The sequence below is a fragment of the Salvelinus sp. IW2-2015 genome, linkage group LG23 (genome assembly GCF_002910315.2).
Source record: "Salvelinus sp. IW2-2015 linkage group LG23, ASM291031v2, whole genome shotgun sequence".
In the NCBI taxonomy this organism is placed as follows: Eukaryota; Metazoa; Chordata; class Actinopteri; order Salmoniformes; family Salmonidae; genus Salvelinus; species Salvelinus sp. IW2-2015.
The window spans coordinates 986,208-1,014,198 of NC_036863.1; the positions used below are offsets into that span (position 1 = coordinate 986,208).

The 27,991-nt window shown below is 40.6% G+C and overlaps 4 protein-coding genes across 4 annotated transcripts; 2 read left to right on the plus strand and 2 right to left on the minus strand.

Annotated features, from left to right (window-relative positions):
- Positions 1-20: 20 nt before the first annotated feature.
- On the minus strand, positions 21-3,123 carry slbp2 (stem-loop binding protein 2). The gene is made up of 8 exons (XM_023968426.2): positions 3,052-3,123; positions 2,618-2,752; positions 1,990-2,067; positions 1,721-1,804; positions 1,370-1,516; positions 982-1,149; positions 746-902; positions 21-627 (listed from the first exon to the last, which is right to left on the minus strand). The coding sequence occupies exons 1-8, from the start codon at positions 3,099-3,101 to the stop codon at positions 448-450; spliced, it is 999 nt and encodes a 332-aa protein (XP_023824194.1). The 5' UTR covers positions 3,102-3,123; the 3' UTR covers positions 21-447.
- A 2,655-nt stretch (positions 3,124-5,778) lies between these two features.
- zmat2 (zinc finger, matrin-type 2) lies at positions 5,779-8,775 on the plus strand. Its single transcript, XM_023968753.2, has 6 exons — positions 5,779-5,868; positions 6,367-6,478; positions 6,691-6,814; positions 7,008-7,081; positions 7,595-7,740; positions 7,921-8,775. Exons 1-6 carry the CDS (start codon positions 5,851-5,853, stop codon positions 8,059-8,061), a joined length of 615 nt encoding a protein of 204 aa, XP_023824521.1. The 5' UTR covers positions 5,779-5,850; the 3' UTR covers positions 8,062-8,775.
- On the minus strand, positions 7,948-12,835 carry LOC111950843 (putative ammonium transporter 1). Its single transcript, XM_023968751.2, has 10 exons — positions 12,464-12,835; positions 11,504-11,593; positions 10,585-10,806; positions 10,386-10,468; positions 10,163-10,288; positions 9,833-10,057; positions 9,552-9,690; positions 9,378-9,457; positions 9,151-9,277; positions 7,948-9,019 (listed from the first exon to the last, which is right to left on the minus strand). Exons 1-10 carry the CDS (start codon positions 12,528-12,530, stop codon positions 8,958-8,960), a joined length of 1,221 nt encoding a protein of 406 aa, XP_023824519.1. The 5' UTR covers positions 12,531-12,835; the 3' UTR covers positions 7,948-8,957.
- Positions 12,836-15,092: 2,257 nt separating this feature from the next.
- Positions 15,093-26,894, plus strand: lcp2a (lymphocyte cytosolic protein 2a). Its single transcript, XM_023968858.2, has 21 exons — positions 15,093-15,621; positions 15,771-15,833; positions 15,977-16,023; positions 16,521-16,586; positions 16,683-16,708; positions 16,818-16,858; positions 16,970-17,168; positions 17,424-17,521; positions 17,628-17,694; positions 20,278-20,379; positions 20,907-20,932; positions 21,207-21,226; positions 22,506-22,625; positions 23,200-23,224; positions 23,371-23,383; positions 23,514-23,604; positions 23,751-23,812; positions 23,935-24,044; positions 24,502-24,576; positions 25,987-26,136; positions 26,482-26,894. The coding sequence occupies exons 1-21, from the start codon at positions 15,544-15,546 to the stop codon at positions 26,632-26,634; spliced, it is 1,632 nt and encodes a 543-aa protein (XP_023824626.1). The 5' UTR covers positions 15,093-15,543; the 3' UTR covers positions 26,635-26,894.
- The last annotated feature ends 1,097 nt before the right edge of the window (positions 26,895-27,991 follow it).

A 27,991-nucleotide genomic window follows, 5' to 3' on the forward strand; every position in this document is an offset into this window, starting at 1 on the left:
GCATGAGACCGTATAGAGCCTGACAGTCAGTTGGGTCACAGACTGGTGAACATGGTGATGTGGCTGGTGAGCCAAACGCAAKAAAGCTAATACATCTTTACTCTTTAGAGAGAAAACAGAATTCAGGCAGGTCAGGATAGAATCCTGTTTTAGAGAGGATGGGGCAGTGAAAACTTAACATAACTAAATGTAATTGTGACAAAGGTAAACGGTGCAAAAAAAGTGAATTACAGTGGGTCCAAATAGACATCAATGTAGGTACATGATTAGTGAAGCAGTTTGAAAATGTGCGATACAAAACCATAACCAAAGTGTAAAAAGTGAACCCAAAAGTTGTAAATATTTTACAGCAATCATCCCTTTCATAGTCAGCACAACACCCAGTGCAACCCTGCAAGTCTATTAGGATATACCCAAAAGATCTACCGCTGTGACTGACAGCAATGATCAGTATGGCTTCCACAGTAGCCGGTCGCCCTGCAGGTGCGCCTGTTGATCGCGGGAGTGGTCAGTTTCCAGGAGAAATCTCAGCCATCCCACCACATTCTCATCAGCTGTTAGATGACTGCTAAAGGCGTACCCCAAGCCTGGCTGGGAGGATGGCACCTGAGGACCCGACACATCCACCTAAAGAGAGGCAAGTCACAGTCTGTACAGTTCTCCAAATACAAGACAAAATCGGGGGGGATGAAAAAAAAAAAGAAGTTAAATCCCACGACAGTTAAAAAGAGTAAAACTGACACACCTGAGATCCATGGGGAAACATCCAGGGACTGTTGAATGACATTACTGCAGGTTTAGAGGAGAAGGGGGCTTTGGAGTTTGACAGCATCCCTCTGGTCCTCTCTTTACCACTACAGTCTTCATATAGCTCGCAATTCATCTGCTCAAGCAACCCCTGCCTGCATATAGTCAAGAATTGATCGGGTCAACTTAAGACAAGCAAATACTATTACAAATGTAAAGACACCCAATACCTACAGTTGGTCAAGAGGGTCTTGTTCCTCAGCTTCTCCATGCGGTTCAGACAGAGGGTCCCACGCATGCAGAGCTCTCCGCCAAAGGCGAACCTGCATGTCCCAGGAACGGCGGCTGTATTTTCTATATTTGTTTGGAGTGGATGGGTGCAGCCCAGAGATTCTCAGACGCCTTGTAATCAGATAGGGGAGAAAAGAATGAATAAATATTCCACCTACTCATGGAGACTTACATTTATAGCCAACTTTTAAGTTTCCAAGGTTTCATCCAATAAATAGTTCAGTAAATGTGTTTAGGGCTTTTCGCAGGCCATTAGTTATCCTTTAGAACCTAGTTACCGTGCCCTTTTCTGATTGCAAAAAAATAAACAGATAATAATCAGTTGTCATACTTGGGAACTTGCTCCAGGTAATTCTGGTAGCCAGAGGTGTTCTTGCCGTACTGAACCTGTTTCTGCCGTCGTTTCAGAACAGATTCATTGCCTTCCATGTGAGCTGGATCCAGGTTTCGTGGGGCCAAACGCATCCCTGCCTGGGACCTAGGGAAACAAGCCTTCAGGATTTCTACTAAGATTGCTTGAAATAGTGCATGGAATTTACCATCTAAATAGAGAACATGTTATACATTTCAAAAGAGCAATGGTAAAGGGTTCAATTCAACTGATTAAGGAACTGAGGCCCTTCATATAGGAGTCCTTAACTATGCTCTTTAGGCTGACAAAAATAAATGAGTGGATTCCTACCTCCTGATACCATCCATGTCTTCTGTTCCAACAGCAACACTTGCAGTAGACATCCTAAGGATACATCGCTCAAGGATAGAGGCCCTGATAGGAAAAGCAATCAGACAAAAGTTCAGGTTAGAGTAATCAAGATAAAAATCAGGAAAGAAAGAAATGACCTAAATGTTTTCCTTTGCAAAAAAAATACTCTAGTGTGCACTAACAAATAGAACCGTTATTAGAGCAGAAGTCCAAGGCAGGTGCTGGAATACCAGAGTAATGAAAAATACCTGCGCAGCTTTTGCATAGCAGGGGCAGGTCCTCTTTCTCCATTAATGGGGGAGGGCGGCATGGCTGGGGCTGTATTACTGAAAGGGACAGGAAAATAAAGGAAAGGGGGATACCTAGTCAGTTGTACAACTGAATGCAGTCAACTGAAATGTGTCTTCTGATTTTAACCCAACCCCTCAAACAGAGAAGTGCAGGGGCTGCCATAATCAACAGCCACGTCTTCAGTACCAGGATAACAGTAGGTTAATTGCCTTACTCAGGGGCAGAACAACCTTTTTACCTTGTCAGCTCGGGGATTCAGCAACCTTTTGGTTACTGGCCCAACACTAACCTTAGGCTACCCACATAAGTAACCAGTGATTAGGTGGACTTTTGCCCAGCTGAACAAACATTTAATTTAAGGCAAAATTATGGTTAGGTTTAGGAACAAGGGTTAGATTAAAGAGTTCCGGTAAGGGTTAAATGTTTGGGAAAGGCACAGAAGTTAGTTGGGGTTAGTGCACTGCCTTTCGTTTTCTGCAGGTCAAATATTCTCTAAAAGTACAGAAGACATTTGGGCCCAAACCAGTTTCTCTGGGTAAGTTTAGTTTGACTGTTGTCGTGCTCAAATCAACAAAAGAAATGTACCTGACCAGACTGTCATACACAGAGCTACATCCTGGGAGAAGCCAAGGTTCAGGGCTGCTTGGATAAGAAGGTGGTCTGGACCTGAAGCCAGGGGGCAGCGCTGGAACGCCAGACAAAAGAGGCATTGACCAACCCCTAAAATAGCAGTACACAGGGAGAAAAATGTTATTCAATATAAGTGAATCGTTTTTTTTCCAATTATACCACTTAACATAACTTTGAGGGTAGACTACACAATTTTTCAGAATAAATTACGTGACCTTGTTGTAATTTGTGACAAATAAAAAATATAAGAAAAATGATCTAGCGGTGGTCCGCCACTTTATGGTGATGGGATTTTCGGCCATAAACATAAGAAAACTATCCTAATCATCTTCAATGTAGACTCGACTTAAACTACACCTGATAGAATGACAAACAAAAAAAATACAGACCTCGGCTCCATAAATGGACCTTGAAATGCGGATTCGACGCTTGTCGACATMATATATTTGGCTGCAGCCACGCAGTAAATTTACCATTGCGGCAAGGAAAGGTTTTAAATGAACGCCAGGTGCCATCAGGGCGGGGCGCAGGGGTGTGGCACCTGCCCCATCTTGGGTGCGTTCAGTTCGATTGAACGTTGGATACGTTGCATAACGATTTGTTCTGAACGACATGCTTCCCCAAAACCCCAACACCCGTTTCAAGGTGCATTTATGGAGCCGAGGTCTGTATGTTTTTTTGTCATTCTATCATGTGTAGTTTAAAACTACTGTATATTGGCCGAGTAACATTTTGTTCCCTTCTCCCTCCCTGCAATTTTAGGGGTTTGCTATAACTTTGGTGCTCATGAAAGCACCATGTTATAGAAATCTGTCAGTCGATGACACAGTCGAAGATTTTGAAGCATGCAACATCTGAGCAGGGGAACAAGACCATAGTTATGGCTAAAACCCTTATTTCTACAATTTGTCCTTGTTCAAGAGGATCAAATCATTTACATTTACATTTAAGTCATTTAGCAGACGCTCTTATCCAGAGCGACTTACAAATTGGTGCATTCACCTTATGATATCCAGTGGAACAACCACTTTACAATAGTGCATCTAACTCTTTTAAGGGGGGGGGGGGGGTGAGAAGGATTACTTTATCCTATCCTAGGTATTCCTTAAAGAGGTGGGGTTTCAGGTGTCTCCGGAAGGTGGTGATTGACTCCGCTGACCTGGCGTCGTGAGGGAGTTTGTTCCACCATTGGGGTGCCAGAGCAGCGAACAGTACATAATGGAGTGTAAGGTTAAAGACGAAATCCGTAATGTATCGTTGGTAAATTGTGACTGACTGACTGATTTACAAATAATAATGAGTAGGGCTAGTTATTTAGAATGCAAGGTTCTTTGTAGATCAGTCAGCAGACACCTGAACTGAAGGCTGCCATGGCATACAAGTCCAAATATAGAGTTATATGGGGCGAGATGCCCCATGGGGTAAGATGCCCCCCACCCCCCTGTAATTCTCACAAAAACCACATGATGTAAAAAAAATAAAAATAAAAAGTTTTTAAATCAACAGTTCCTCAGCCTTCCTTGATCAACTACAAATGGCATAATTCCATCAAAACGATTTTGAGGTAAGTTTATAATTTCAATTGCAATTTAGAAAAAGTTATAGATATAATCCAAGGAAGTTAGATCCATTATTATTTATTAAATGTACATGTAGGGAAGCCTTAAGATAAATCTTCCACTTGTTTAGAGAGAAAAATGTTGATTGTTTTTTAGTGAAGTAGTAATATGTTAGATTAGTATGTTGGGAACAAGATGCCCCTCCTAAATGTTGGTAAGAAAAATAAATGTTTGCACTCATTTTAGGAAACATAAAGTAGCATATAGAGTGATTAGAAATACATGTTTATTGAACCAATACTCATTTGTTCAATAGTTGTCCCCCTGGCCAAGGACACAGGAGGCGAGTCCTAGCAAAATAAAGGCTGAGTCAGCTACAGTCCTGACCGCCTCACCCCACAAGAGGTTCCTGGAGGACAAGGCAAAACAACTTGGAGAGAAGTAAGAATGCAAAAGGACACAGAAAAAAAGCTGTGGTGCCACTGAAAAAGGTTGTTCCAGGTTCCAAAACCACAACAAACACCCTAAATGAGCTCTTCTCTGTTACCGGTGGGGACTGGATACGGTGCAAGCAGTGTCCGAGGTGGGCTCAAGAGCTATGCTCAAATTTAACTGTCGTGGGATTCATTTGTGACCTTTGTGTCAATAAAAAAATCTGGGAAAATGCCATTGTGTTAAGTTATTGTTATGAAATGCTTAATGTGTGTGTGTTTAATCAACATTTAATCAGTTAAATTCCAATGAAAAATATCAATATTACAAACTATTGAAAACCGTTTGCTCTTGAATTCATTTTAAAGACTGTTGGGATATAAAACCGTGCCTTATTCAAATGATGATGAGTTTAGTTTAACTGTACATAATGGAGTGTAAGGTTAAAGACGAAAGATAATGTATGTGCAAAATAGGTCAAATTGTATTTAAAAAAAAAAATAGGGACACTTCTGTGAAACCCTATGGCATAATCTTCTATTAGCTGCCCCTTTCCTAAAAAATAAATGTTAACATTTAAACTGTAGGCATTTATTTTCCTTTATAGTTTGCTACCCTAAACATGGCCAAAAATGTTTCTCCAAACTTTGCTTTTTTGTTTCAGCTATTAGGCATTGGGGGGGGGGGGCTCTTACCCCATGTTACCCTATCTTCTTAAAATCTGCTAACTTTATGCCTAACGATAAACTTAAATTAAGACCTTATGCCTAAACTTAAACTTGGCCCCCAAATGACAACCTCACAACTAAATTCATTAAATTTGACGATATAGCCTATTTTTACTTTGTGGCTGTGGTAGGCTAACTAGTGACAACCCTTTGGTCCGGCATCCCAGTACGCTTAAAGTACTTAATTTAATAGCTAGCTAATCTTATCTGATGTACAGTAGATAATAATGATGAATATGATTGTTTACCATAATGCAATGCATTCGATTTTTCCATTTCATAAAAAAATCTAAGAAAGGTGTCAGCTTTTGTTTAGAAATCCCATTATATGACGAATCTATGACTTGATATGAATAGGCCATTTATTTTTCCTAATTAAAACAAGGCGCTCGACATAAAAACGACAATATACTTTACATCCCAAAAATATTGCGACAGTGACGTATTCCAAAACGTTGTTACAAACAAAATGGCGTCCGGCAGTGGGGTATGTATCGTCTAAATTCGCGAGGCTAATTAATCCTTAAGGTTATAGAGTGAKATCAACACGACTTTTGTATGTCATAATTCGTGTGAGAGTAGAACGTTTGAGATAAATTCTAACTTTGTAAAATCACCAGCCATTATGGACGTAAGCTAGCCGTGCTAACTAACTAGTAAAGCTTGTGACTGTTACCAATGGCTGTTTGTTTGTCTAACTCATTGATTCTCAAAACTCTCCTCTGGACCCCCCCAGATGTTTCACAATTTTGTTGTAGGCCTGAACTAGTTCACCTGATACACTTAGTCAAGGGCTTGATAATTAGTTTACAATTTGAATCAGATTTGCTAGCTCAGGAATATATCAAATACAAGGTACGGTTGTTGGTCCCCAGTCGGTTTGAGAACTATAGGTAGGAAGTAAAAACTAAGTAATTGTTCTGTGTTGAAATGTACTGTCATCATGCATTTCTTAAAGTAACTTTTTTTTGTTTTGTTGCTAAAGTCCAGTGGTGGAGGTAATAGCAGCAAGAATGATTTTCGACGAAAGTGGGACAAAGATGAGTATGAACAACTGGCTCAAAAACGTCTCGATGAGGAGAGGGACAAAAAAGATGGTAATTATCCATTCGCCCCTGTAACTAACACATGGGAGTTAATAATACAGATGAAGTGTTTCTACCTAAACCGTCAAACTATGGAGGCAAAATTCTAAGTGAAAGCTTCCAACTGAAATTGATCGCCACGAATCGATTAATTCCTGTGAGTAATGAATAGAGAACAAACACACCTTGAACATATACATAATTATCATGCCTCCTTCTCTCAGGCAAGCCAGCGCCCCCAGTCAAGCGGGAGCTCCTGCGACACAGGGACTACAAGGTGGACCTCGAGTCCAAGCTGGGTAAAACCATTGTTATCACCAAGACCACACCACAGGCTGAGATGGGCGGGTAAGAGGCTGGCATCCAAAGATGCTGCTGAAATGAAGTTGACACTGTATTGTCACTCCCTTATCTAAGAGCTGTATGCATTATATTATTTATGGATACAGATTAGCCCTAATTGATTTCATTGTCTTTTTGACAAGTGATACAGGTGTCTGATAAAGGCATTGAGTGCTAACCTCTTCTATCTAATGTTCAGGTACTACTGCAATGTGTGTGATTGTGTTGTGAAGGATTCCATCAACTTCTTGGACCACATCAATGGAAAGAAACGTGAGTATGCACAACATTGTCATCTACATTAGAAGTGCAGCGTATGGCCTGCCGAGCGGCGCAGCGGTCTAAGGGACTGCATCGGAGTGCTAGAGGTGTCACTACAGACCCGGGTTCGATCCCGCGCTGTATCACAACCGGCCGTGATCTGGAGTCCCATAGGGCAGCGCACAATTAGCCCAATYTCGTCRGGGTTAGGGGATGGGGTGGTGCTTTACTTGGCTCATCGCGGTCTAGCGACTCCTTGTGGCGGGCCGGGCGCCTGCAGGCTGACCTCGGTTGTCAGGTGAACYGTGTTTCCTCTGACACATTGGTGCGGGCGGGTGTTAAGAAGCTCGGTTTGACGGGTCATGTTTCACAGGATGCATGACTCGACCTTTGCCTCCCGAGCCCGTTGGAGAGTTGCAGCGACGAGACAAGATCGGAAAAGGGTGTAAAATACCKKAAAAAATTAAAGTGCAGCGTAGATGGCTAAATTGGTAATCTGTTTTCTCATCTACTTTCTCCTCACAGACCAGAGGAATCTGGGAATGTCCATGCGCGTAGAGCGATCCTCATTGGACCAGGTGAAGAAACGATTTGAAGTTAACAAGAAGAAGATTGAGGAGAAGCAGACGGAGTATGATTTTGAAGAGCGCATGAAAGAGCTTCGAGAAGAGGTAAGTGATGGGGCTAGAATACTGTCAATCTTACTCTGTCAGTCCAAATGGATGTAATGTGTATTAGTTTAGGTCAGGAAATAAATGCCATTCCTGGTATGTCTAACAAGTGAGTATAATGATKATTTAAGCCATGTTAAAACAAATCGTGAAAGCATGTATCCCTGTCACTTTTCCAAGGAGGAGAAAGCAAAGGCTTACAAGAAGGAGAAGCAGAAGGAAAAGAAGCGTAAAGCAGAGGAGGATCTTTTCGAGGAGGATGATGAAATGGCTGCTGTGATGGGATTCTCGGGGTTTGGTTCCTCAAAGAAAGGCAAATGACCTAAAGACTTTATGCATTTCTTTACACTCTACTCCCTGTCGGCTGATCAAAGTAAACTTTGCTGTCTGTAGTATTCTATCAGCCTGTTCCCAGATGTGCTTAAGCCAGCTACTTGTTGTCATGAGCACAACAAAAGGGTTGGCTATAGAGCAAACCGTTCTGCCACCAGGTCGGTATTCTATGACTCATCATATCCCCAAAACCCCCCCATTCTATTCCCAAACCAGCTTCCCCAAAAAACTAAACGCATGCTGTACATACAGTCTGAGGAGTCCCTGAAACTGCTAGGTTTGTGGTTGATAGAATGGGATAACATGTCATAGTAATACAATTCGTAATTTATTGGGAATTTTATATCCGAATTTAGGGTAAATGTCCACAGATGTTTTAAAAAATAATAATCATAACTTACAACAGGTTCCCATTGACCTCAAAGATTATTTTGTGTGTTCATTTGCCTACATTCCACTAGTTGCACTACCTGTTTTTTCACGCAAATATAGTGGATGTTTATCTGCTCAAAGATGTCAGTTATTGGACAGTGCATTTCATTTTATTTGCCTTTTCAACTGTTCGGCCCCCAAAATAACAACCTCATAACTAAATGCTTCCCTAGTAAATTCCACCTAGAAACATGGGGCAATTGTGTGTAGTAGGTTTGGCCTTACTCAAGACATCTGTGATTCATACAATAAATTGTTTGACTTTGTAAATATTTTGTACTGCCATCCTTCTCAATATGAAACTATGGTGCAAACAAAAGAGGATTACTCTGGAACATATATGCTTGCTAACAAATGTTTTAGTTATGCATTAAGAAATTGTTTAGAAAAAAACATTCAAATTATCCCCAGGTTTAACTTCATTGCCTCTGGATTGATGTTTCTGTCTGGGGTTAGTTCAGTGACTTCCTGGTGCCGTGAGGGTGCCTTAGCGTGTGTCTGATTTTGTCTATTCCTGTAAAAGACACACCAGGGAGAGAGATCTTACATTATTCCAGAGATAATGCATCATTATGCATACCAAAATGTACCATTCCTCTTAGCTTCCAGTGCTGAAATGAATACTGTTGCTCTGCAGTATCTCACCTTGTTTCTCCATGAAGCGGGGGACTCGCAGCACTCCAAAACACATGAGTATGGAGAGAAGAGGGTACATAATAGCCACTGCCCAGAAGAATAACACCAGTGCCACAATGCAATTGTTCCCCAACACCTGGAAATAATAACAAAAGGAGAACCAACTCCATAAATGTTGTGCACTACAGCAATTATGCAGCAGAGGTAACTCCAGGGTGGTCTGTTTCATTCCTCACCTGGATATGTCCTCCAAGAGCCCCATGATCAGAGAATAAACCAGCAAGCATCAAGCCCCAGGCCCCTGGAATTAAGTACCCTGACAGAGAAAGTGAGACGCATTATGATTCATGTGGGTTTTGGAGATGGGAGGCAAATTTTTGTTGTATTTCAATCAGAAATATGATTCTAACCAGAGATGATGTTAAGGGGGTCATCCACCTTCACAGCACAGAGGAAGCGGCGAAAGCCAATAAAGAGGAGAGATCCAGTGGCCCCACACATGACTGCGACACCAGGCATGTAGGTGTCTACTCCTGCACACACTGCCACCTGTAAACACCACAGAAAGACCGGACTCTGAGATCAGCGTAAAAACAAATGCTTAGTTATTGATTATGCACAGGTCAACACAAGCCCCATAGATGATGTGCAGTCACAACAGACCAACAACTCCCAAGCCCCGAACTGTTACCATGCCAGCAATGGCCCCAGAGAGCATGCTGTCGAGATCATAGTAGTTCTTATCGATGCGTTGGATCATTAGTCCGTAGAGTCCTCCGCTTGTAGCAGCATGCAGCAGGTTGACAGTGCCTAGCCCCAGTAACAGGCCCTCATCAGCATCCAACACACGGGGGTGAGTGCCTATCACCAGGCCCAAGAAGCCCAGCATTTGAAGGCATCCTCCCAGCACCACCATCTAAGAACAGTCATACACATGGGAGACAAGGAGTTGGTGGATGCAGAAGAATGCATCTACTTGTGTAGTCTTCAGATGGCCTTTGCACTTGTATCCATGACTAACAGGCTGTCTGTGCTCTGTCCTTTTGAAATGGGGACTCCAGCGTCCAGCCCGTGATCCTATAACCCGCAGTGAGACAGCTGCCGCTGCACCACCCAGCAAGAAGATCACACCGCTGCCTGCATAGTCCTGAACGGAAATGTGGGTCAATACGAGAATCTCTCTGCTTGTAATGCATAGTTAAATCCTGAATTTGATTATGGTATGTGATGTGACTGGTTCACACCTGTGATGGGTAGGAGGTGGAGGTTGGACTGAAGATGCCTTGCTGGTCCCAGACCCAGTGACAAGCCAGAGGGTAGATTATTCCTGAGGAAACAGAGAGACTCTGAACACAAGCAATATATCAAACCTCACCTTAAAAGTATTGAGTGAAGGGAAAGTGGCCCAAAAACTGTGGTTTTAGAATCAGTGAGTGAGAATACCTGAGAAAACGTATGCGGATATGAGGTAGCCGATTGGTTCTGTCCTCTCGTTGGCAGCCCCTAGTGCCAGAGTAGTGGCCACAGCACAGCGAACATAGTTGAAGAAGAAGTTTACCATGTTCGTCTTGTTCAGTGTGAGGAAGAATTGGGTTCCGATAACAGCGTTGTGCTCCCCAAAGGCAAACGCATAGCCATGGAGAAAGAAAGCCAGCAAGGTGACAACTGAAAACAAACAAGGGATGGAATGGGTTAAAATAAGTAGTGAACTTAGGTTTATCCATTAGGCCGTTTGTTAAGTCGGTTGCATTGCATAAAAACATGAATACTTTTTTCCAGCAGATTAAAGATCTTCATGAAGTAAACAGTCACCTACTCATTTCCTTCTTTGACCTGTAGGCCTATAGTTCATACTCCTACTCTGCCACATCAGTCACCAGGAAGTGGAAACTGCTATCGAAACAACAAGCAGCATGCATGCTATTGCCACTTCTTGCACTAACATGCAAGCATAAAGCTTGCAACGTGTTTATGGGTTGGTGTTGGTGGAGGCCTGTAAGCATGTGACAGCTACAGTAAGTATCCTGAGAATACAGCCTCATCTCATTCTAGTCACATTTAAAAAAATATATTTAAGATGTGATTCCTGATTCTTCACAGATTAAACACTCACACAATGCTCTCCTTCAAAGTTATCATTTTGATATCGCAAAGAGCGCAGTTGCCTAAAAATGTATTTACAACTATGGTTGTGCAGCTCAATAAAAGCAAACCGGCAAACAATTACACTTTTACACAGTTCAATTTGATCAATTCTAACAATTTGGCATATGTTTTTTCATCTCATGAAATGTATATTTTGATAATCTCCTTGATTATCTTCATACTGGGCAAAAGAAACTACCAAAAAATGTCAACTTACATGTGTCTGCTACATTTTTAAAGATGACATTGGAGACGTTCTTTGGATCTGTTTTGCCTGCCTCCACAAACGCAAACCCAAACTTGAGGCCTGTGCAATCAGAGTTGAAAGTAAAGTTAGAATATATATTTTTTTATCATCAAATAATAATATTATATTTATTTTATATAGTTAGCGCTTTTCATACAGAATCTCTAGGTCGCTTTATTTAAAAAAAAAAAARGTTTTTAACAATTCAGGCAGCTGGCAGTTCATTGGAGATGTCTTCCACAGATCGATGATGATCCCGTTCAATAAAGGAGTAGCTTGAGTGGTGGTGGCGTCGATGGTACAGCCAGGGAGGAAGAAACATCAGTCAGACAGGCCAGGAGCTTTTCATCAGGCACTTCTGTCGTTGAAGTTCACAGTTACGGCTCTGTATAGGCTGGATCATCCACCACCGAAAGTGTAACACCCACCTGGGTCATCCTTCTGCAGCTATAAGAGCCTGAGAGACCACCACAGTTCGGCAGTTATCCTATGAGGCGAGCCTCTGTAATCCACTCGCACAGTCCACGTCCTTCCAGAAACAGGGGAAGGTGTAATAAAAAGCCGGTGCTGTGTTGATCAGGTGTTGGATGCATTATTCAAATTAAATTAGCCAGCTAGCTATAGTTAGCCAAGACAAGTAAACATACTTGCCATCGTCAGTCCTGCAACTCCATGAGTCACCAACATATGTTTTAGCCCAACCCTCAACAGGTTATCAACCCCCAGAAAAAAAATATTTAAAAAATACTTAAAATAACAAAAATATCTACATTTACAGAGCTCTCTGCCAAAGCTTCCTCGCGGCGCCATGGCAACCACGGAACTAAGACGAGATAACAGTAAGATCTTACTTTACTACTCTAGCTAGCTAGCTAACGTTACATTACCTAGCTTGCCTGTCAGACAGACATATTCATGAACAATACTCACACAATGCAAAGAAGCTGCAGAGGAGGATGAACGCATCATGGACAGCTATCGAYTCAGGGAAAGCCATGTCAAAAAACTGTACAGCTAGCAAGCTGGTAGCATAAATAGCTAGCTACTAGCTTGCAATCTGGTTCGTTAGCGCAGCCGTTAGCTAACTATGCAATGGCAAAACAAAGAAGTAGCCTAGCTAATGTTACACGTATAAGCACATTAGCTATGTGTGGTTCACGGTATCAGGCTCGCAAGTGACTGATCGTGATGGAGGCAGACACGATACATACATATATCCAGGCTAGGTTGAAGATAAGTAGCTAGCTAGCAAAGTATAAGTTGCATTTTTTCGAACTCGCATTCGGGTGCTTCTATTACGTCAAAGATCCTTACCTGTGTGATTAGCTAATCATTAAAAAACGTTTTTATTTATTTATTATTATTCATAATACAAAAATCTATTTACATTGCTACATTAAACATGTCTAACAAAACAAAACACAGGTATTAACAAGAAAATACTCAAACATACAAAAAAATATCAATAAAATAATACAAAAAATAAACAATTTTAGTGCAATTGTATTCACAAAATAGTATTCTAATGATTCAGGAACATGTTATTCTTGTTGTTATTCATTAGGGTTAATGTTTTAATAAGATAGTTGAATTCAATCAGAAAAATTTGTAATTTTAGTATAGAATTTTGGAAATTTTGTTTGTGTATGAAGTATTTGGCAACAAGAATACACTTTTTTACAATCATTTCAGTGGTCTTGTTATCATTGCAATAGTAACATATTATATCTTTCATGTCAAAAACCTATGCCGAAGAGAGCGCGAAATGCCTGTGTGATGGGTCGTTCGCGAACGATTCGGCTCTAAGAGCCTACTCTTGTAGGTGAACGTTGGGATCCGGCTCGAATATCAGAAGAGCCGAATCTATTTATAAAAAAAATATTGAAAAATTAAGATATAAATAATCAAAATATTTAAATGAATAGAACGAAAAAATGTATAAAATAATATAGGCCTAAATGCTCAAGAGCACACATTCGTTCTGACTGTTGACTGTCTGCTCAGACTAACAGCCTCACCTGTTGTTCCTGTCAATCAGACACGCAGTGTCAACCAATGAACCAAAGATGCATGAGGGAGGGCTCTTCAAAGAATAACCTCAGCAGCAGGGACAGCCCCAGCAGTCAGCTGTCTCAGGCAACAGGAAGAAGAGGGATCAGATGGAGCAGAAGCACCAGCAGTAGTGCCACAAACCTCTGCTGTTTGGATGCTGTTTGACGAGAGAGCAACTGGGGATGCAGCACGAAGGAATCCCTCAGCAGATGCCATAATGGAGGTCCGGTCCTATTTGGAGGAGCCCCTCCTCTAAAGATCTGCAGATCCTCTGAGCTGGTGGAAGAACAAGGCCTCTGTCTACCCACAGCTTACTAAAGTCATGACAGGGGGACTCTGCATAGTGGCCACATCCGTTCCCTCTGAGAGGGTCTTCTCGGAAAAATGGGACAAATAATTACTGGGAGAAGAAACCGCATCAGCCCCTCGAAATTGAGGCAGCTTGCATTTCTGAATGCAAATGTCTCATAAAAGCAAAATATGGTCAGCATTGCTGTGTGCTGCTGGTTATAACATGGCAATGAAGAAGAGAGAGAAAAGAGAGACCAGTTGAATGTTTTAAGTGGGATGCTGCAGTTTTGCACATTGTTATTTGTTTTTCTTTGATATGGTGCAATATTCTATTATTATGCTATTCAGATTGTATTCCTTTGAATGGTTATTTATATGGACTTTGTTTATATACATTAAAAAGTTACTTTAAATGAAAATGTTTAATAGCATTCTTTTTCATAACAAACCAATGCATTTTAAAATACATTGTGGTTAAGGTAGAGTATGATTTCATTTAATAATTTAATTAGAATTGTTTTAACACCAATCATAGTCAAACTATCGCAAACTGTTTGAATTGAAAAAAATACAAAACATATATATTTTTTAAAGAGCCGAATGCCCATCACTACTGGCCTTAGTCTTGGATTATTTTCTGTTACAAGTTAGTGACCTTGCTGAAGTCTCAAGTCATTAAAGTTAAATAAGTTGGCTGTTGTCGTCCAAACCTTTGTCAGATAACATTAAATGTGTGTTCATTTTATGGTTCAAATAAAAGCAAAATAAGATTCATTCTGAATATAAATACGTCATGCATAAATCATTATTTTAGAATAACTGACATTTTAAATGTGTGGCCCTCAAAAGTTTCTGTGTACTGTTCCCCATCTAAACTTATGAAATATGTGACACTTATGTAATAATAAATAAATAAAATAGTAACAACAACAATTTATGTGATTTGTGTGTGTGTGTGTGTTTGTGTGCTTGTGTGTGTGTGTGTGTGTGTGTGTGTGTGTGTGCTTGTGTGTGTGTGTGTGTGTGTCATTAGGTTTATTGTGTATAGTGTTATGCTTCTATGTTAACTGCAATTGTTCTTAGAAGGGGCTGTAACTTCTCTTTGCTATTGCCCCCACTGTCATCGTCAACAGGAAACTCATGAGGAAGTTTGCTTTCTTTCTTTCTTTCTTTTCTCAGAGCTCTCAGATAACTGACTAGCCTACCGTTTAAGATATTGACATTTAAATGTTTGTGTTGATCTTGTCTGGACTTCAGATCATACATAACTCTTGGTGAATAGATTTCATCACTTACCAGACAATTGACACACCCAACATGATTTCACAGAAGAGGAAGGAGACAAAATAGTAACGTTTTTTTCTTCTTTCTGTAGTCCTCAGATTGCACTTGTGGTGGGTGTCGTGCTGCTTTTCTGTGTGGTGAAAGAGTAATATCTTCCTATTTTATTTCTCTGAATACTGGTCAGACTGCAAACTTCCTCGACAAAGGGCCAGACAGAGCATTGCCAGGGCGTAGCAGCAAGATACAAGGAGCCATTTTCTGACAGGCCTCGAAGTCGAACATGCCTGTGGATATGACTGCACCGTAACAGAGGAGGTGTTGCAGCCAATTGTCTTTCAAAGGATTTTGTATTTCATTTATATTCAGAAGAAGAGAAGGGAACAATGAGTTTTGACCGAGTGCCATCCAAGTCAGTGGTAATGGACTGGAATCCACACCAATTGGCAGACTACATGAAGAAGGTAAGTCCTTTTCAGGATAAATTATTGAACCTTTTGTTGACAGTAGTTCACAACCTGTAACATTTTTCCTTAGTTCTCTGTCTTACAACATCATATTCAAAGCTGTTTCCCAGGATCCATATTAATTCATTTGTTCTATGCATTTACAGTTGAATTTAAGTGGCTGCGATAAAGTCATTATGAAATGTAGCATAAGTGGAGAAAGGTTCTTGGTAAGTGATATGAAGCAGATGTGTGTCCCTTTTCCCATGTGTTCCTTGTATAATTATGTATCTTTGATCAGGGATTTCATATTCAAACAATGCTTTGACTGTCATGTAATGTATCACTTGATGGAAATACTATCATTTTGTAGAACATGACTGAAAATGACCATCAGAAATTCCCCAAAATCCATGCGCCGTGAGTAATTAATTACTTTCTCTTTCATTATTTTTAGAAAACTGAACATTACAACAATTACATTAAACTATGAATACGTTGGGAAGTATGATAATTGCACAGGGGAAGGAAACTATTCAACAGCAAGAAAATGGAGCTACATTAGTGTTTTAGGGCAGGAAACTGAGTAAGCAGCGAGACCATGAAGAACATGAGAGATAGACAGAGAGGGAGGAGTGTACTAGTGTGCCGTATTTTAGAGAAGATGTGGAGACAAAGACTGAAATTGAAACTTAAATATACTTCAGATACCACATCCTGTCACAGTGGCAGACTCAAATAGAACTCACCAATCACTGCTCACAATATTGAAGATACGGACACATGCTTAGAACATAACTATAAGGCAGTTATTGACTGTGTCGCTACACGACTGTGTGACTAAAGATGGAAGCACTGTTTGCCCCAAAACATGGTAGCTGTATTTACTGCCACAATGTTGTATGCTCTTTCTGCAGACTCATCTCCAAAATCTGCAGTGAAATCAACAGGAAAGAAGAAAAAAGGAGATTCTTTACTAAAAGGTGTGCACTTATTGCCATTCTTAGCTATTCAATTGTAGTAATTTAATTCAAAGCAATATCCAAGCACAATTTTGCTCTCCTCTGTATTTTCTCCAGAACTGCAGCACCAAAATACGAACCAGGTATGGATTATTTCAGACCTTACCTTAGATCAAGTTATTATGATCAACAGAGAAGCAATTGGACCATGATAAATTGCCAATTTTACCATTGTACTGCTACTTACTACAGCTATGCCGCAAGAGGATCAGCCCTGGGGACCGGATGAATTTGTAAGTCTGTATTTGGTATACCATTCCTTCCTGTTTTATTCCGTTAAAGTGTTCCTCCCTAGATGATTTATCACTCCATCAGTAATCAACTTGGTTGTCTGTCTCTCCCAGGATGAGGGGAGTGACGAAGACTATGAGAATCCAGATGCTGAGGAAGATGATGGCAGTGGGGGAGATTACGAGTCACCAACAGAGGGAGTTGGACATGAGGACAGTGACAACGGCTATGAGTCACCTCCGTCTGAGGCGCCTGAAGAGATTCCCCATCAGCTCCGTGCTGCCAAGCCCATGGCTGACGGGGAATACATTGGTACGGAGACATCAATACAACATTGCCTTGCCGTGCTCAACTCCCCTCACAAAGAATATGTGTTGCGATTTTCAATTTTAACAACATTTTAATTTGTTTTGTCCCACATTGATACAATTTTGTGTGTACGCGTCTGTCTGTCTGTCTGTCTGTCTGTCTGTCTGTCTGTCTGTCTGTCTGTCTGTCTGTCTGTCTGTCTGTCTGTATGTATGTCTGTATGTATGTGTTTCTGTCTGTATCTGTCTTTGTGTTTAGATAGTACACCGCACCGCAGTACAGCTAGAAGCCATCCTCCTCCAACAACCCAACGCCCTGGGGCTGGTCCTCCAATCCCCTCTGCCAGTCACCCTAGTGTGAGTATATTCCCTCTGACTACACCCCCCTTTTCACTCCTCCACTCTCTCCCTCCCTCCTTCCACGCAGTCATTCAACATTACATTTCATACCTTGTATCTGCAGCTGCTGCAGCCTCCCCCAACCAGAAGAGAGCAATCTCCCCAGCACCCTGGCAGAATAACTGGCAAGTGTAAGTGTACAATCTGGAATGTTAGTATCTAACTATAATTATAAACCGTGTGGTTCGAGCCCTGAATGCTGATTGGCTGACAGCCCGCATACCACGGGTATGACAAAACATTTATTTTTACTGTTCTAATTACGTTGGTAACCAGTTTATAATAGCAATAAGACACTTTGGGGGTTTGTGATATAACACGGCTAAAAGCTGTATCCAGGCACTCTGCATTGCGTTGTGCGTAAAGAACATCTCTTAGGCATTTGATAAAGTAAGACTGGATTTTATTTATAAATGCCTGGATTTTTTCAATTTCGGTAATTCTCTTATAAAATGGGTAAAAATAATGTATAGCAACCCCACGTGTAAAATAGTAAATAGGGGCTACTTCTCAGAGAGTTTTGAATTGTCAAGATTAGTTAAACAAGGGTATCCGCTGTCATCATATCTATTCGTTATGGCCATCGAAATGCTAGCTATTCAAATCAGATCCAATAACAACATTAGAGGATTAGAAATACAAGGCTTAAAAACAAAGGTATCCATGTATGCCGATGACTCAAGTTTTATATTAAGTCCGCAAGCTAGATCCCTGCAATGTCTCATTGAAGATCTAAATAACCTTTCTGTACTCTGGACTAACACCTAATTATGATAAGTGTACAATATTACATATTGGATCTTTAAAAAAGTAAAAAATTAAATTAACCTGCAGTTTACCTATAAAATTGGCTGATGGTGAAGTAGACATACTCGGTATTCATATCACAAAAGATATAAATAAGCTCTCCACAATCAATTTCAATCGAAAACTTGTAAAAATAGACAAGATCCTGCAACCATGGAGAGATAAATACCTGTCTATTTATGGAAAAATTGCCCAGATTAACTCCTTAGTCATATCTCAGTTTACTCACTTATTTATGGCACTGCCTACTCCTGATGATTCGCTTTCAAATCATATGAGCAAAAAATATTTCGCTTTATCTGGGACGTTAAACCAGACAAAATAAAACGTGCCTATCTATATAATGAATATGAATTGGGTGGGTTGAGATGATTAAATATAAAACCACTGAACCGCTCTCTCTCTCTAGCCTCACTCGTTCAAAAGTTTTATTTGAACCCTAAATGGTTCTCAAGTAGATTACTAAGAAAAGCTCATCCATTGTTTAAAAATTGCCTTTTTGCCTTTGTGCAGATTGCCATGTCTCATTCTCGATTAATTGAAAATGATACTTTTTTCAAAGTATCTCTCTTTTTCAAACAAGCATTGCAGAGCTGGCTACAATTTAAATGTCATCCCCCTGAAAAGATAGAACAAACATTACAACAAATATTATGGCTGAACTCAAATGTGCTGGTTGATAAAATACCTGTATTTATGGAAAAGATGTTTGAAAAGGGTTTTTTGTTCTTAAATTATATTTTAAATTGGAATGGTAGAGTTATGTCCTTCATGGACTTATCAGAATTGTACGGGAAGGTCTGCTCAATCCAAGAGTACAACCAATTGATTACAGCATTACCCCAAAAATGGAGGAGGCAGGTGGCAGCGGGAGGAGGTATGGTACTGGTCTGTCTACCCAATATGAAGGATCAAAACTGGCAGAGGAGTAAAACTAGCATAAATAGGAAAGTATACCAGTTTCATTTGAGGACCAGGATGTTGACAACTGTGCCATACAGATTGCAAAATAGTTGTGAAGAGATTTTTGATGTACCGATTCCATGGTACAGGGTGTATGACTTGATATATAAAACAATGCAAGATTCAAGACTTTGTGCTTTTCAGCTAAAATTATTATATAGAATTCTTGCCACCAACAAAATTTTGAATATTTGGGGGATAAAGTCATCGAAGCTCTGCAGATTTTGTTGTGAGGATACAGAATCAATAGACCATTTATTTTGGTATTGCCCTCAGGTAGGTAGCCTGTTTCTGGTCTCATGTTCAGAAATAGCTGAAAATGCATGGCATTGATCTAAAATTGACCCTAGAAATAGTACTGTTTGGAGATTTGGAGAGACCGGGCCAGTCAATTACTAATATATGTGTACACATGCATATACACACACTCTCATTCAAATAAACACATACAAGAATAGACACATACATGTAATAGTGCCAGACATGCACACAAACATATACAGTTGGCATTGCTGTTATGATTTTAGTTGTCCTTAATGTCCTTTGTTTTAAATGTATTATTTTGTTTTATATTTTTTTTGCATTGTTGTTTTCTGTTTTCTTCTGTCTTTTCCTTTTTTCTCTTTAGTTCATTCTCTAGGTTGTTGGTGATTGGGGGGTTCTTGGGGGTGGGGAATGGAATTAATTTTATTTTTATTTTTTATTTTTTATTCTTGGGGGGGACTGTGGGAGGGGTCTCGAATGGTTGAGGGACAGCTATTGGGGAACTGTGGGTGGATCTTGGAGGGTTCGGGTTCACGTTTTTTGGCCTGGTGGTATCTTAGCCGTGGTATATTGGCCATATACCACATCTCCTCGTGCCTTATTGCTTAAATATAGCATTTGAACACTTTTTATTCCCTTGTATTGATTTGTACCCTGTCTTTTCATATTGTCTTTTAAAGTGCCTGCTACTTCCTCAAATGCTGCCCCCGCTCCACCAGTTGACCGCAGAAGAAAACCCACCAAACTGGAGCACACAAGACCTGCTGAATCTCCAATACCAGGTACTCTCACACCACAGGAGGCTGCTGAGGGGAGGACGGCTCATAATAACGGCCGGAACGGAGCAAATGGAATGGCATCAAACACCTGGAAACCATGTGTTTGATGTATTTGATTCCATTCCACTGATTCCGCTCCCGTTATTACCACGAGGCCGTTCTTCTCAATTAAGGTGCCACCAATCTCCCGTGTCTCCCACCAACCTCCCGTGTCTCCCACCAACCTCCCGTGTCTCCCACCAACCTCCCGTGTCTCACACCAACCTCCCGTGTCTCACACCAATCTAAACCTAGCAAGAAAATGTTTACTACTGCAGTTGTCTGTTCCTACACCTGCCTGCCCACAGATACATGTCATGTAACAGTTCCTCTTCCATAAGTACGTGTCAATGTTAGTATAGAGAGGATACTTTCTATTTATGTTAGATTTACATACTTAATCACATTTAGGGGATTTATCATCACCATAAAGCAATAATGTCATGTTTTTTTTATGTCCTCATACTGACCTGATCTGTTATTCCACACAGCAATGAAGTTAAACACAACTAATATGGTGAGAATTAACTTTGGTTATGTTTTGATTAGTCCTGTATTGTGTCCAAACAACATTCTTGTCATCCCAATGTCAAGTGAACAAACATATGCCTATAAATCTTTGCATGTGCTTGCTGAAGTTATAGTTGGCCTATATAACTGTATAGCTAATAGCTATAAGAATGTCTACCTATGAGTGTTTAAAGGCCATCCCAGACTCTTTGCTAATAGTTTGAAATATGAAGATTTCACAATTAAGTGTATGACATGTTTGTTTTGTCTCTCACACGCAGCCTGCTCCACATTCATGGAGGTATAGAATACTTATTTTGGTTCTATATTGCTTTCCAATCATGTGACTTCTCGCTATTCTATTTCATAATGTCATTGACAATGCACCTCCTTTTCTATTTGAATGATGACTGCACATAAGTATATTCACACCCCTTTGACCTTTTTCAGAAATGTGTGGTGTTACAAAATGGGATTAAAATGGATTTAATTGTCACTACCTTGCTTGAAAATATGAAGAGTGGTACTCGGTGATGTGTTGTTTTGGATTTGCCCCAAACATAACACTTTTGTATTCAGGACATGAAGTTAATTTCTTTGCCACATTTTTTGCAGTTTTACTTTAGTGCCTTATTGCAAACAGGATGCGTGTTTTGGAATATTTTTCATCTGTACAGGCTTCTTTCTTTTCACTCTGTCAATTAGGTTAGTATTGTGGAGTAACCACAATCTTGTTGATCCATCCTCAGTTTTCTCCTATCACAGCCATTAAACTCTGTAACTGTTTTAAAGTCACCATTGGCCTCATGGTGAAATCCCTGAGCGGTTTCCTTCCTCTCCGGCAACTGAGTTAGGAAGGACACCTGTTTCTTTGTAGTGACTGGGCGTATTTATACACCAACCAAAGCCTAATTAATAACTTCACCATAATCAAAGGGATATTCGATATCTGCTCTTTTATTATTTTTACCCATCTACCAATAGGTGCCCTTCTTTGCGAGGCATAGGAGAACCTCACTGGTCTTTGTGATTGAATCTGTTTGAAATTATCTGCTCGACTGCGGTACCTTACAGACAATTTCTTTCTGTGGGTTACAGAAATTAGGTAGTTATTCAAAAATCACGTTAAACACCATTATTGCACAAAGAGTGAGTCCATGCAACTTGTTATGTAACTTGTTAAGCACATTTTTACTCCTGAACTTATTTAGGCTTGCCATAACAAAGGGGTTGAATACTTATTGACTCAAGACATTTCAGCTTTTCATTTTTTATTAATTTGTAACATTTTGGAAAAACATAATTCTTCTTTGACATAATGGGGTATTGTGTGTAGGCCAGTGACACAAAATCTAAATGTAATCCATTTTAAATTCAGGCTGTAAGACAACAAAATGTGGGAAAAGTCAAGGGGTGTGAATACTTTCTGAAGGCACTGTACACCACATTTGTTGTACATACATTCAGTTTCTAAAAACGGTGCCTTTTCTACAAGAAATGAACCAAGCTATAACTTCCTGAATTGGTAACTACACTGTCCAGTTTTGGAACCTCTGACTTCACATTGCTCCTATATCCAGGCCTCAGGCAGAAGAGAGGGGTCCAGATCCTCCCAGAATGCCCAAACCTCCCCTCCCTGTGTCAAGTAGTGTCAGCAGGAGCAGCTCGTCGGTCGGCAGAGCCCCGCTGAACAACAACAGGTCTGCAGTGCACCTAGCCTCCCTGCTTCCTCCATACGGCACAGCTCCAGACACACATCACATATAGACCAAACATCAACTGATCCTTAAATAAACACACTGTGATTCAGTGGTTAGTTAAGCCATGGTATATTGGCCCTATACCACAAACCCCGAGGTGCCTTATTAATGCTATTATAAACTGGTTACCAATGTAATTTTGTCATCAGCATTCATTGCTCGAACCACCCGGTTTATAAGGAAGTACACTCCATCAGAAATACATGGGGTGACGGAGTGGAATTGCGGTTGTTTAGTCAGCAGGAGCTAATTGAGCTGGGGTGATTCACTGCCAGAGAGCACAGCTTCGTAGGACCTTTACTTGTTGTAGAATGAAGGAACTCTTCATCTCAAGATGTGTATTGTTTTATGATTACCCTTCCAGTCTTCCGTCTGCGTTTTGTATGATTTGTTGGTTGTTGCACATACAGGATTTGACTAAATCTTCGTGCTCGCTTGTTGAGTTCAACACTAACAGGCAATATGCAAGTGAATACAGCAACGTATTCAACTGTCATTTCCATTTGTGTTGCAGATATGTGCCTGATGCAAGAAATGAGGTAAGGGTATTTCATAGTGTACACGTGGTGACATCACCATGATGGGAGGAAGTAGCTGATAAGGATTTTCAAACTGTGTCTTTGTCGTAACTGAGAAAAGTCTATTGTTCCTCCTCATAAGATGTTTAATATTATGTCATCAACAGGTACAAGATGATGGTAAGACATTTTCTGAAACCTTTTTCTACTTGTTAAGGGAACTTTACATTGTAGCTATTTAATCTTCATCCTGTTTTACATTGAAGGACTATGCAGTCATAGTGATTGCATGAGTGTATCTCTCTTTTAGTGCCCATGCCCAAACCATACAACTCCAACACATTTCCTAGACCAGGGCACCCTAGAGCAGCGCTCCCCGGACCACTCTTACATTCAGACGGGTAAGATCAGTTTTGTCTTGTCAAAGTTAGGAATTCAAATGGCCTCTAGGCTTACATGGAGGACAGAACTATGCTGGAGGTGATGGAATTAAAAGGTACACACATTTTAATGTTAATCTGCAAACTGTTGTTCCATCTGTCTCCAGCTTTCCTCCTAATATCGCTTCCACTGCATCTCTACCTTCAAAACTGCAGGCACTGCAGGCATGTGAGTGCTTTGTTCTCACTTCAGTACCCATCCTTAAAATATACTGTACAGTGTGTAAATATGACTCACAACTTCTCCTTTTGATAACTGGTATGATTCTAATTTCTTTCTCTCTTTCTAAGCCATCTCACCCAGGGGCAGTTCTAGGATTGTGCCAGACAGACACATTATGCCCGCTCCGCCACCTATGCAAGCTTCTCTCCCCCCACCGGCAGACCTAGAGGATGAACAGGTGATCCGACCGACCGACCGACCGACAGACAGACAGACATGACCGTACATACTTGTATGTTGGATGTGGTCTAGTGATGCAATGACTTGCGTCGCTCAGTAGGTGGCGCCATTGCATTGTTATTCTAAGGGAGTATTGTACATTCAGGCTGCCAACCACTAATCTCAACAGCTGTGTTGAGCAGAGCCCTTTGTCTCTAAGACTAGTCAGCTCTTATTGAATAGATCAAATATTTCACCAGGTCCTCATATAGTACAGTATGTGCAAATAATGGTCATTTGGAGCATTTAACAACTCACTTCTATTGAACAATGTGGAAACATGTTGCAAACCCAGGGATTTTTGTTAATGTGTTTTTTGTTGTTGTCTGAAGCCTATCACAGAAATTAGTAACAGGTCACAAAGTCACAAATCCCATCTGATTGATGTGTGATTGTGTTCCTGTGTGAATATGTAGGACCTGAACCCTCAGTGGTACGTTGGTCAGGTGACACGGGGTCAAGCGGAGGGCTGTCTCAGACAGGTCAACATGGTGAGACATCTTCTGCTGCCAATATCACTCACACACCTGATTAACTGTAATAACAGGCAAACTGACATTCACACTCTGTACTCACAGATTAATCGTGACAATGGTTTTTGAAGGGACAATGCAATATCACATACAGTGCATTTGGAAAGTATTCAGACCCGTTGACCTTTTCCACATTTTGTTACGTTACAACCTTATTCTAAAATGGATTAAATAAAAAATTGTCCTTATCAATCTACACGCAATACACCATAATGACAAAGCGAAAACAGGTTTTTAGAAATTGTTAGAAATGTATAAAATGTTTTAAACAGAAATACCTTATTTACATAAGTATTCAGACCCTTTGTTATGAGACTCGAAATTGAGCTCAGGTGCATCCTGTTTCCATTGATTATCCTTGAGATGTTTCTACAACTTGATTGGAGTCCACCTGTGGTAAATTCAATTGATTGGACATGATTTGGAAAGGCACACACACCTGTCTATATAAGGTCCCACAGTTGACAGTGCATATCAGAGCAAAAACCAAGCCATGGGGTCAAAGGAATTGTCCGTAGAGCTCTGAGACAGGATTGGGTTGAGGCACAGATCTGGGGCAGGGTACCAAAAATGTTTTTCAGCTGCAGGGACTGGAAGACTAGTCAGGGTTGAGGGAAAGATGAACGGAGCGATACTTGATGAGGTACTTGATGAAGTACAGAGAGATACTTGATGAAAACCTGCTACAGAGTGCTCAGGACCTCAGACTGGGGCAAAGGTTCACCTTCCAACAGGACAACCACCCTAAGCACACAGCCAAGACAAGACAGGAATGGCTTCGGGACAAATCTCTGAATATTCTTGAGTGGCCCAACCAGAGCCCGGACTTGAACCCAATTGATCGTCTCTGGAGAAATAGCTGTGCAGCAACTCTCCCCATCCAACCTGACAGAGCTTGAGAGGATCTGCAGAGAAGAATGGGAGAAACTCCCCAAATACAGGTGTGCCAAGCTTGTAGTATCATACCCAAGAAGACTTGAAGCTGTAATCGCTACCTAAGTGCTTCAACTCAGTCCTGAGTAAAGGGTCTGAATACTTATGTAATGGTGATATTTCAGTGTGTATTTTGCTATTCTTTGTAAAAAATAAAAWAAAATGTAAACAGTTTTTACTTTGTCATTATGGGGTATTGTGTGTAGATTGATGAGAGGGAAAAACTATTTAATCAATTTTAGAATAAGGTTGTAACGTAACAAAATGTGGAAAAAGTCAAGGGGTCTGAATACTTTCCGAATGCACTGTCCAAAATGACAATATACTGTATAATATATTTTTTATGTGGATAGTTCACCAGTGCTCTTTGTTGATAGAATACAACACAAACACCACTATAATGTACAATGTTTTTCTGTTTCATTTGCTGTTTAGGACGGTGCATTTCTGGTACGGGATAGTTCGAAACGTTCGTCCATTCAGCCCTATACACTCATGGTACTCTACCAGGACAAAGTTTACAACATCCAGATCCGCTGTGAACAGAATGAGTTTCTGCTGGGGACTGGTCTGAAGGTCTCAGAGGTACACAATATCTGCCTCATTCATTCTGACTATGGCCAAGAATTGTTCCTGACCAGGTCACATGGTCAGAAATGAACTCATATCCCTAATTATGACCAGTCAGAGTAATATGTGTCATTTTATATCATATTATCAATCACTCTGAGGACGAAGTAGTGAGCTTTGTGAACTGGATCCATGAATCTGTCATCTGAAAGTTTGTTATATAGCAATTTTTGCCAAAACATCAACTACGAGATTCAATTAGATGTACAGCAACCCGTCTTACCTGTTATGTTTCAACTTCTGTTATGACACAGCTCAATTATGCCCTGCTAATGTATTGGTTCATGTTTTATGTTCCAGACCTATCCGATGGTGGCACACATCATCACCCATTACAGACAATCACCGCTTCTGCTGATTGATGCTAAGAACCGTGGATCACAACAGCAGAGCCAGTGTCCCCTGATCTACCCAGCAGGCGGAGCACTAGCACGTCTCTACCCGTCCTTTTAACAGACAGCAGAGCCAGTGTCCCCTGATCTACCCAGCAGGCCGAGCACTAGCACGTCTCTACCCGTCCTTTTAACAGACAGCAGAGCCAGTGTCCCCTGATCTACCCAGCAGGCCGAGCACTAGCACATCTCTACCCGTCCTTTTAACAGACAGCTGAGCCAGTGTCCCCTGANCCAGCAGGCCGAGCACTAGCACATCTCTACCCGTCCTTTTAACAGACAGCTGAGCCAGTGTCCCCTGATCTACCCAGCAGGCCGAGCACTAGCACGTCTCTACCCGTCCTTTTAACAGACAGCTGGGGGAGTGATAACAATAACATGGAGCAATAGTCAAGATTCACAGTGGTTTTAAAGGACTGCCACTAACATTATGGGTGGAAGGACTTATGCAACCTTTGAATTGCAGTTCATAGTCTTTTACATGTAAGGTAATTTCATGTAAAGACAAGTGACTCTTGGATTGAGATGGTAGGTATGGTACATCTCTGTCAACTGTTCACTGTATGGACCTCAGAAAGAAAAGTCCATATACACAATAATATTCGTAGTTTTTGTCTCAATGTGTATTTTATTATTTCAGTATTGAAAGCACAAAAGCTGAAAATGTGCATGTGAGTAGTTATGTAAATGCCTGTGTTTGCTCTCTGTTATTTCCCTGTTACATGCAATGGAAAGGTCTAGAATAGCAGCTAGCTCTGCAATGAATCAGAAGCAGCATATATTATCCAAGTAAGGAAATAGTGGGGTAGACAGTCAGTCACAACTGCTGAGCTTTTTTAATATGGATTTTGTTTCAATTTCCTGCATTGTTTAATGGTTAAATGAAAACTATATTCTTTAATCTCTCACACTGTATGTTCTATAACATAGCTATTATCAATATTTCAAATAAACGTTTGCAATTTCTTTATTGGAGACTTGTGGCAGAAATTCTACAAATCATTGGTCACACTAGGAAAAACTTTCCTGGCCTCTATGCCAAATTCTCCCTATCTTTTTCATTCAACTTTATATCATCGACGTCCTAACTTCTCTGAAGCATGGACGATTACCAAAGGCTCTTTACAGCTGATCTGGCGCTGTAATATTAGGAAAGTGAATACGAAAGCGTGTCGGATCTGCACTACTAACCTGTTGTAAAATACAATGCCTCACCGTCGGTATCATTATTATAATCAGACCGTATAAAAGCATTATGTCCCTAATCTCTCTCATTTGTCTGTTGTAATTTACACAAGCCTTGTCATTTCGAGTGTGAAGATCTTAAGCATCCAGTATGTAAAATACAACAGCAGACAGACGATATGAACCCCCAGGAGGGACAGATGGGCCGTTACGTCTGTGTCAGCACCACTGGA